The sequence below is a fragment of the Macadamia integrifolia genome, chromosome 12 (genome assembly GCF_013358625.1).
Source record: "Macadamia integrifolia cultivar HAES 741 chromosome 12, SCU_Mint_v3, whole genome shotgun sequence".
Taxonomy (NCBI): Eukaryota; Viridiplantae; Streptophyta; class Magnoliopsida; order Proteales; family Proteaceae; genus Macadamia; species Macadamia integrifolia.
This window is the reverse complement of record NC_056568.1, coordinates 24,381,806-24,391,967: the sequence shown is the minus strand read 5'-3', so window position 1 is coordinate 24,391,967 and position 10,162 is coordinate 24,381,806. Positions and strand designations below refer to the sequence as shown.

Sequence of the window (10,162 nt, the reverse complement as noted above, 5' to 3'; positions counted from 1 at the left end):
GTAATTATCTTCCAAAACGTTCCATATAATAATGAGATGAGTCAATTCCAAATTTTAATGAGTTGGTTCAGATTCGATCCCAAATTGACACCCTAACAAAAAATCTGATTTGAGAAATATGGCCAACTCATATGAATTAAATATTTTGATTTCTTTTTTAATACAAGGTGAGAAAATTAATTAGCTGATCGTGGGATGAGATAAAAAAAATTTTCATGTTATTAGGCAAACGAAACGTGATCGTGGCAAATCCGAAATTTAAGAACAAGGGTAAGGGTAATATTGGTATTACAGGATTCAAAAATGGAAGCCAAAAAGTTGCCAAACGACGTAAAACGGAAACATTACAAACTGACCAGCTTAAGAGCGTTATTATGGGGGAGAGCGGAGGAAGGAACCGTATGAAGGAAACAATGAAAATATAAGAACAACGGTTCCGACTTTCACGCTCGTTGCCGCCACTCTCACCATTCTCATTTCTTCCTCGTTCGCACGCGTAAGAGCAACACAATAATGATAATAATGAGGAGAAGATTAAAACCCTAAATTATCTCCATTTTTCTTCGCAAGAGGTCAAGAGACCAGGTTCTTTTTAAACGAATGATCTTAATTCTTGAATTGCATTTTGTGAAAACAAGGTCTCTTGTTGTGTTCGATTGAAAAAGCGACATTCTATAGGTACTTTTTTTTTTTCCTGTCGCTTTCATTTTGTTTTGGTTTGCTCTTCCTGTTATTCTCTATTTAATTTTTTGAATTCCATTATTTCTGGTTTTTGAAGTTTTGTTATGTGTTTTTTAGCTTTTCTTTTATGCTTTTTTGGTTGATTTCAGTACCAATGGGAGAAAATCTGGTTTAATGGACACTGAACTTTGAATGTGATTGCAGAGGAGCAAAATTTAGGATGCAATTACTTTCTCTTCCACTCTGTGTTTGTTAGAACGATATTTACTTGCTCTTATTTTACGCCAACAAGATGATGGTGTTCGCTGTTATTCCCCTAATTTGTAAATTTGAAAATATAGCACCGAACACAAAAGTGATGCCACGACTCTCTCTCTCTCTCTCTCTCTCTCTCTCTCTCTCTCTCTCTCTCTCTCTCTTATTTCTTTGATTTCCTCTTGAAAGTTCTACCACTATGATTTAAGGTTTTATGCTAATATATAAGGGACCATAAGAATAGGTAATCAGAGAGAAAGAATGACAAATTTTTTTGAATTGTTAAAATACCCATTCATTTTTTTGGGGACTGGTTGCAGGATTCTCTTGAAGTGTCATTCGAGCTTCTTTGTATTTGCACGGTTATGTCAAACTATTAGGTATCTCTCTTTACAGCTTGAGTAGTTGAGTTAGTCTGGTATGCTAGCAATGAATCATGCAGTTCTATGGAGATTCTGGTGCTAATTTATTTGTTCTTAAATTTAAGGAATCGCCTTTAATCTCTTTAAGTGTTAAAGTGAGAAGTCAAACAACTTCAGATGAGGACCTGAGTTTGTCACCCTCTGCTCATTCTAGTACTCGAAATCGAATTACTTGAAACTTAAGTAGCTGAAGTAAAATTCATTCTAGTTCTTGAAATCAAATTAATTGAAACTCGAGTAGCAGAAGTAAAATAAACACATAAATAGATAAATATAAATAAAAAGAGTTCAACCTTGGCTTGCTAGGCGACAGAGGCAACTAAACGATGTGGAGACCCAACTGTAGAATGAATAGATGACACTTGAATTTAGAACAATTAAAAATGGAAGGCCAAGCTCTCATTCAAGTCATAGCTATAAGTTTACAGAACTTTCTTAAAACAAAAGAAAATCAGTCAAAGGACTCATTACTCATAACTGGTAGACTATACTATCCTAGTTCACAAATATTGAATTTTACAAATTGCAATACACAACCAAAGCTCCCAACTGATGGATTTTCTCACCAATGAAATTGCACAAGATAAAAATTCATAACACTGTTCATAATAATTAAGAAAATAAGAGGTACTTTAGAACTCAAGGATACAGAAGTGCAAGCCTATGAAACAGATCCTGTTCAAGGTTGTAAAAAGAAGAGGTTTTTCCCCCCATAAATACTACGTAAACTAAGGTATTTGCCTATATATTCTATATGTAACTGTATTCCTTCAGATTTGCTGTATTTGGTTAACCATGTTGCTTCCATCTCAAAACTTTCAGGCAATATTTGGGGAAACAAATGGCTAGCGTTCAGGACATCAGTGTTTCAGCAGCTATTAATCTTCTGTCTGCATTTGCATTTCTTGTTGCATTTGCCATATTACGTCTTCAACCATTCAATGATAGGGTGTACTTTCCGAAATGGTATCTCAAGGGAATAAGAAGCAGCCCAACACATTCTGGGGCATTTGTGAGCAAATTTGTCAACTTGGACTTCAGAACGTACATAAGGTTTTTGAATTGGATGCCAGAAGCGCTGAAAATGCCTGAACTAGAGCTTATTGATCATGCGGGACTTGATTCTGCTGTATATATTAGGATTTATCTTCTTGGGTGAGTTTGGAGGATGCAATTTCTCATATAGACTTCATTTTTGTTATAATAGTTATCCTCGGCTTTCTTAAGCTGCTATAATTTTCTTTCACCGGATTACTCTTTTCAAATTTAGGTTGCCTGTCTCACTGTCTGTGACAAAGAAGAAGAAGAAAAAAAAAAAAAGAAAAACCTAAACTGCAATTCATAGAAAAGTTCTCCAGTTCTTTAGGCGGATGTTTAGCTTCTTCTAACAAAACCTGTTAATTTTTCTAGAAACCTACAACAGCATCAAACCAACTGAAAAAAATATTCTGCCAATTTTTTGTTCAAGTTGTTTTTAATTCTACTGCCTAAGAGTTTGAACAATATCCGTTCAGTTCTCTAGACAGACGACGGATGTGGAATTCATGGAAACAGCCAGTTTGTAAGACTGGATTTTTTTTGACAAAGACACTCACACTTGCATGAATAAAGGCTTTCATCTTGATAATTGTTACTTGGTTCTTGTTTTTGTTTTAAATGGGTCATCTAATGCGAAACCTGTCTTGTGCAGCTTGAAAATATTCATCCCTCTAACCATACTTTCTTTTGCCATCTTGGTGCCTGTAAATATGACTGATGGAAGGTTAGAGAGAAGCAAGGGTTTAACATTCAGTGACATCGACAAACTTTCAATTTCCAATGTTTCACCTGGTTCACAAAGGTGGGAATTTTCTTTTCCCTCTGTTCTTATCTACTTAGTGTTGCTTTTATGCTATTAATTGTCATTCATCCTGCTGGAAGAGCTTGGGAAGAGCCTGTGTTTATGCACGGAGTATCTAAATGCAAGATATAATTCTGTTTCTCTGGGTAGATAATTCAGCCATAGAAAAATCTGAAGTCCATTTATATTTTATCTATATATTATTTTGGCCAATTCCTTGCTTATGAAACTGGCTGAAAACACCAAAGACTTGACTGTGGTGCTAAAAAATTTACAAGGCATTAAATGTTTTGCAGAATTGAGGTTCTTGAGCCTGTGCCTTAAGATGCTACTCAGAATGTTAACAGTGTCATACTGCCATCCAATGCTTGCAATATTTTGGAACTAATGATGGCTTTGCTATATCTCCTTGATCGTTCCAGTTGTTGAATTTTAGCACTAACCAGAGTTATTCTTATTTAATGTCTCATTAGTCCTATCAGTCTTATCAATGATAGAATTCTGAGCCTCCTTAATGGTTATGAAATCATATAGACTTCCGTTTCTAATATTTTCAACAAAAAAGAGCAACCCAGTGAATGAGGCTCCCGCAATTGCAGGGTATGGTCAAATGAGGTCTCCAATTATTCTCTTTTACTTTTCTCAATAGAAAAATGGAAAAAGAAGAACCATGGTTTGTAGGATCAACACGAGAAATTTCAGTTTTTTCTTGATGTGAGTTGGTCTCAGGACCCTTGAAATACTTTGGTAACTTATTCTTTTTAATCCTTTAATTCTTTTTTTATCTAAATGGAAAGCATAAGATCCTGTAATGGATGAAAGCATTAAAAAGAATGACAATAAAGTTTTTTTTTTTTTTTTGTTCTAAAGAAAGTTCATTGTGTTGGTAATTGAGCAATACAAATTGAATATTAGTTTGCTAAATAGAATGATCTTTCTTATGTAGATAAAAGCAATAATATGCAACATTGGATAATATACGTTCATATTCCTTTTCTTTGCTGTGCCTAAAAAAGGGGGGGGGGGGGATACAGCTCTTTTTATTTAGCAGAAACAGAATTTCAAATGATTGTTTTTGGTGCCCCCCCACAAAAAAAAGAAAATGGCATGATCAGATTGGGGATCCTTTACCCTTCATGACTGATAGCACATTGGATGGTATACAATATGGCTAGCAATATTTTGAGTAAAATTACTTTCATATGATTGAAACTTACTAGTCTCATGTTGTTTGCTAATATTTGGATCCTGTAAATAGAAAAGCCTTCTAACAGATCCAATGTTCTTGGCTGAGGACATTGTTCTTTTGATAGATTGGCAGGAATTTCATAACAGTTGCTTATCTTTATTGAGCCTTTGTAGCTTTATAATTATCGCAAAGGCGCAAACGCTACAGGAGGCTTGCAGGCAAGAACCTAGTTATAGGTTATGTTTGCCTCGGTTACTGATTGGAATGGTGCTTACGATCTCTATTGCTCAGTTATGATACGAGGATTACCACCCTTCTGGCCACTTTTTTTTCTAGAACTAGTTGACAACTATTTTGGGTTCCCATGACCAAATCCTTGAGATTGGTCAGCAAAACACTTAGGTCGTGACTCAGGAAAACGAGGACGCATGACGTTTTAAGTTTCAATTTTGACTCAATGGCCAACTTGCTGAAGTATCACAAGCTGTTATGAGATCTGCTCAGAATTTCTCTTACTTCTAGAGTTTTAGCTTCTAATCCAACTTGGTGGTCATTCTCTCCCAGTAAAAAGTTACTCACATATGGCTTTATATCAGTTAGAAATGTATAATTACAGTTCTTCCCTTGTTCCTACATAGTTTTGAAACCTAAAAGTTGGTTTTCCATCATCAGCTACTTATTTTCTCTACACAATGAACCTATCAACAACTGAAATGTTGGATTAGTCCAAGTGAAGTAGAAAATGGAGTACTGACATCGATTTAGAATGAGTGTCAAGACTGCTTGCCTACCACTTTCTGCTAGTAGGCATGAATAGAATGTTGGGTACATCAAATTCCCTCTCCACCTCTCTCTCTCTCTCTCTTCCTTTGTTTGTTTCGATAAGTCGAAAGAACTTATCAAGTAGCGGAGGAAACCCCCTGAAAGGCCTACTATAATTTATAAGGACAACAAAAGCTGTACAAAGGCCACCACAACTGAGTGCCAAGCAAAAATAGACATCAGCTCAGAACGTAGAATGGCCCCTTGACCCTCTAAATTGTTAGCATAAAGGAAGAGAGTTCTGACGCAGGTAGAGAATAGGATGCCTGTGGTTAATAGGCCCCGATTGATGGGGTTCTAAATACATACCAAAAATTCTATACAGGAATTAGGTTTGACCTATGGATTCAGACCCGAAAAATAGATCTGGCTTAGCTAGTAATGGCTACAACAGAAAATAAGGCTTCTTAGAAAACATAAAAAATGAATCGAAAGGGGAGGGAAAGGGAAATTTGTTTTCCATGAACAGTGACAAAACTATAAATAATCAGATTACAACATTATATGTAGACCACAACTTGGACTAACTCCTATTCTAATCAAAATCTGGTTTCAGACTCTAGGACTCCCATTTGACTCAACTATGACTCTTAAGAGTTAAGACTAATCAGATAAAGAATCCCTTATGTAAAGAAACCAACTCAAACTAACAACGATTGCCCCTTTGATGAGAGAGAGGAGATCCACCTGAATTAAATTTTTCAAAAAATCTCTTTTCCCAACTACAGATTGACTAGACTGGTCACCTGGGCACCTTAAAGTTAAGTCATAATGTTAAAATGAAAGTCACAGTTATAACACTCTTTTAGTTTAAGAAACAACACGATACAAGTCATACAACACATACCACATCATTATGGCTCTTTCAAACTAAAAACCAGATCTAACATTGCGTTTGTAGATATCAAGTTATCAACACACGTAAATCCTTCGCAGGGATGCTCCTGCTTCAGTTTCCTTATTGTAATAATACCAGAGCTTAGTAAACCAGCACCAAAGATGGAGAAGATGAAGTGCAGAGAGAGAGAGAGAGTTAAGAGGGCTAGAGCGCAACAGAAAGGAATGCCTTCTGTGGCACCAGCTAGCCAATCTTATATTAATCCAATCACCTACTTGTAGTAGGAATCTACTAAGAGTGGAAGTATAGTTACAATGTAAGTAACCGGCCTACTAAGCCTAATTACAGAGGGAGACAATAAAGGAAACAAAAATAAAGAAACTAACTAGCTAACTAAGCTATTAGACTGAATTATCTCACAGTACACTGGTCCCTGGAAGTCCAGCACCCATGATACACACTTTAACACGTACCTCCAACTCCAATAGTGGCACTGTGATTTCAGAGTCACTTTCTCGAATGCAACATATCAGTGTAGCAGGATCAATTGTCATATTCTTTGGCCTCTTGAATTCAAAGCATGTGTATCCAGTTAGCCATGGACCTGAGGACAGCTCTCTCATCATGACCTAACATTAGCCTGTCTCTTTTAGCATGTCCATCCATACCTAGAAAGTGGATGAACATTAGGAAGACATGTGATTGGAGTGCATTGAACCTGTAAGCTTTGCGCGTTGGCTTGCCCCATATTGATAGTCTTAAATCTAATATCGAAGTTCTTACATCATCATATTTGTCATATTCATGTGGTTTTTGATATCTATCATACCTGGAGAGGGGGCTCCAATGGTAATCTTTGCTTAATCCCATGATCCCAAAGAAGTGTTCTTACTTCTTGGTTTACAGAATAAAAAGGTTCTGATTTTTTTGTGTCTCCTTGAGGAGTATAGTATGATTTTGCCTCTTATATAGTGAGTAGCATTAATTTTATGATCCATTCGGGGTGGATAAGTTGGATAATATAATGATTTATTATTTCATTTAATAAGGAGGTCTTCATGTTGTTGTTCCCTCACAGGTTTTGGGCACATATGGTGATGCTTTATGTCTTTACATTTTGGACATGCTATACTCTCTATAAAGAATACCAGATAGTTGCTTTTATGAGGTTACGTTTTCTTGCATCTGAAAATCGTCGTCCAGATCAGTTTACTGTGAGTCAATTTCAGAATTTGCTACTTATTTTGCATGTCTTATTATTTCTGGATCAACAATCACTTTTACAAAAATCTGCCTCACACCATAGCAAGGAAGTTTATTTTTTATTGTTGTGTCAATGTTTTCCACTTCTTTTGGCAATTTTATGTCTTGTGGGATAATTAATGCATGCCATACAAAAATCATCGCAAATGTAACCCATTTGATGATATAAGCTGTCTCAAATAGCTAAATGCGTCTGACAAAGGAAAACCTTTTTTTTACTGGATCCTGTTTATTTGGTGCTTAAAGCGATATGTGCTTAAGAAATCACCACTAATGGTCATTGACATTTTTCTTAAATAAAAATATTGCTATGGCTATTTTATTTTTCAAATTTCATTGTTTTGAGCATAAAACCGTTGCAAAGAAAACAATGGGTTGGTGACATTATTTAGAATTGTTAAGATATGTACTGTGTTTAGTATGATAGAGGGAGTGTCCCTATCGTGCTGTGAGTTAAGTATTAGAGTTTTATTGTTGGTCTTAGAGTTGTTAGAGTTAGATTTGTTATTGTCTTTTGTTGCTTTCTTTACTTGTAATTGGACATCTACTCTTAGTAGGTTTCCTACTATGAGTCTATTGTTTTGCTATTATAAATAAAGAGGGTAGACCATGATAGCAATACACACTAAACCTATCATGGGTATAGATTTCCGTTAGAACAAACACCAACAAATACGAAGAAAAGAAACACAGGTTTGCACAAGACAGAGATTTAACGAGGTGGCGTGCTATGTCCTCGGGCAAAGAAGAAGATGATTCACTATGTTTTTAGAAATGTTGCAATGGAGATCTCTCATAAGAGCACCCAAATTGCAGCAAGAAAACTCGCTCAGAAACCCTAACACAAAAACCCCAATTTTCACTACTTGCTTAACAAGGCGATAGTACATTATATACTCCTCCAAGTCGCGGGTCGTACCGTACCATGTGGGCTACACCCCTCCTCCCCAATAAGAGATCATTGCTGAGCTCTGGGGGCTCAATCCCTCTGCTACCATCACAGATTTCAGAAAAAATCCCATTCGGGTTGCCACCAAAATATGTTGGAGTGGGTCATTCTTTAAGACGGGTCAAGAATTCGAGGCAAACATAACAATCTCTCATCTTCCATTGATGTCTCTCCATCTTCTCTTCTCTCCTTCAAGTATTGTGTGGACTGGTTATTAGCTTATCATTTATTACATGGCATCAGAGCGATGAAGAAGAAGATGAAGGAGAAAAAAATCTTCCGTTACAGTGCAGCTCTTCTCCCATCGCAACTGCTACTGCTGCCTCTGATGAACTCTTCAGGCTTGACCCCATTCAAAGTTCTGAATGTTCTGCCTTGTAGTTGTAGTCTCCATTTTCTTGGGGAGACTAGATGAATGTCATATCACCGTATTAGAGAAAGAAAATTTCCTCTTCAAAGGGAAGACTTTGAAGACTTATAGAGATTTTAAAGAGAGAGACACAGCAAACGCTATATATATACATATGAATGATGATGCCCTCCTTACGCGCCACTCCTCTCTTGATCTAATCTGAGGCCAAGACAGTAGCATAAGAGGGAGAATTTTCCTTCCAGTGTTCAGAGGTTTAAAGCAGTCCTGCAACTGCCTCCTCGGAACAACTACTGAGATCGGGTGGCTTTCCTTACTTTTTGTTTGAACTGTTGAAGGTATGCAATCAATAGGTCTCCTCTATTCCAACCTCTCCCTACAATTTCTGATATTTTGGAATCTTCCCTAGAGAATTCTACCACCACAAGCCTCCTCTCCTTTCGCTGGGTTGTACAAGGGTTAGATGTGCTAGATGCTGCAAACAACCATGATTCCTTTGGATTGCTTTTCATTTTTTTGTGGTTCTGTTTGATGGGCGTGCTATATAGTGCAATCTAGAAGATTATTGTTCTTGAATGCAAGAAGCATTTGAACAGAATTTGGGAGACATCGGGCTTTTTGTTTTTGGGTTATTAATTTATTACAATTCTGTCCTGCTTGTGTCCTGCCTTAGAGTTCTTCATCTAATTTGATCTGATCCGTTGCTGCCATTGATGTTATTTGCAGCTGTATTATGAGATTTATGAGATGCTCATCCTTTATGATGTTGGTTATTGCTGCCATATGATGGTGGATTATTCTTTATTGCATTCTATGCATTATTTGTCCTTGCAAGGGAGAAATTGGACCTATTTATCTACTCGATTGTAGTTATTATTCACTCGTGCCATCAGCAAAGTGTCATCTACTTATTTGAAGACTGTTCGTGTCGTCTACTCGTGTCCTTAGCAAGAATATTTTCTTATGAAGATGGTTATACTTGTGGTCCCCAACAACCTCATGCTGCTACTTTTGGCTCTGTTACCGCTATTTTTCTGCCGTGTCCCTTTCATCAGTAAAGCAACAATAACCTCGTCAATTTTAAGAGTATCCTTACCAAATAGTAGTGTAGTCACAATGTGATCAAATAAAGGAGGTTATGACGCCAAAAGGAGAAGCGCCTTGTCCTCATCTTCTATCTTAACATCTAGAGCAAAAAATTCAGTCAATATGTTGTTGAACTCATCCAATTGTGCTTTAAATTTCACTCTAACAACCGAAGCTCATATAACTATTTCTTCAAATATAGCCGATTTGTCAACAAATTGAGTTTGTACCTGCTCTCTAGATTTTCCCAGACTAACTCCGGATCCGCTTACCCGATGACCTAAAAAAGAGTGTTATCTACACAACATTTGAAATGTAACGTGGTTCGGGAAAAATGCCTACTATATCCACTCGAATGAACTAGATATTTTTCATTAGACCAGAAATTCTCTCTATAAACCACTTTCCACCTCACAATGTGATCTCTCTTTGCTTGTATCTAGAAAA

At 36.6% G+C, this 10,162-nt stretch overlaps 1 protein-coding gene across 5 annotated transcripts in view; it reads left to right on the top strand.

The window, feature by feature from the left end:
• Window positions 1-366: 366 nt before the first annotated feature.
• The window catches only part of LOC122057250 (CSC1-like protein At4g02900), a 28,614-nt gene continuing 18,818 nt past the window's right edge, over window positions 367-10,162 (top strand). Inside the window, exons 1-5 of one of the 5 annotated variants that reach the window (XM_042619294.1) lie at window positions 367-678; window positions 1,257-1,316; window positions 2,181-2,513; window positions 3,049-3,198; window positions 7,126-7,261. In XM_042619294.1, the coding sequence (XP_042475228.1) occupies window positions 2,200-2,513; window positions 3,049-3,198; window positions 7,126-7,261 (600 nt within the window). In that variant the 5' untranslated portion in view covers window positions 367-678; window positions 1,257-1,316; window positions 2,181-2,199. The remainder of the gene's footprint in view (window positions 679-1,256; window positions 1,317-2,180; window positions 2,514-3,048; window positions 3,199-7,125; window positions 7,262-10,162) is intronic. The other 4 variants (XM_042619297.1, XM_042619296.1, XM_042619298.1 and 1 more) reach the window with 4 other exon arrangements.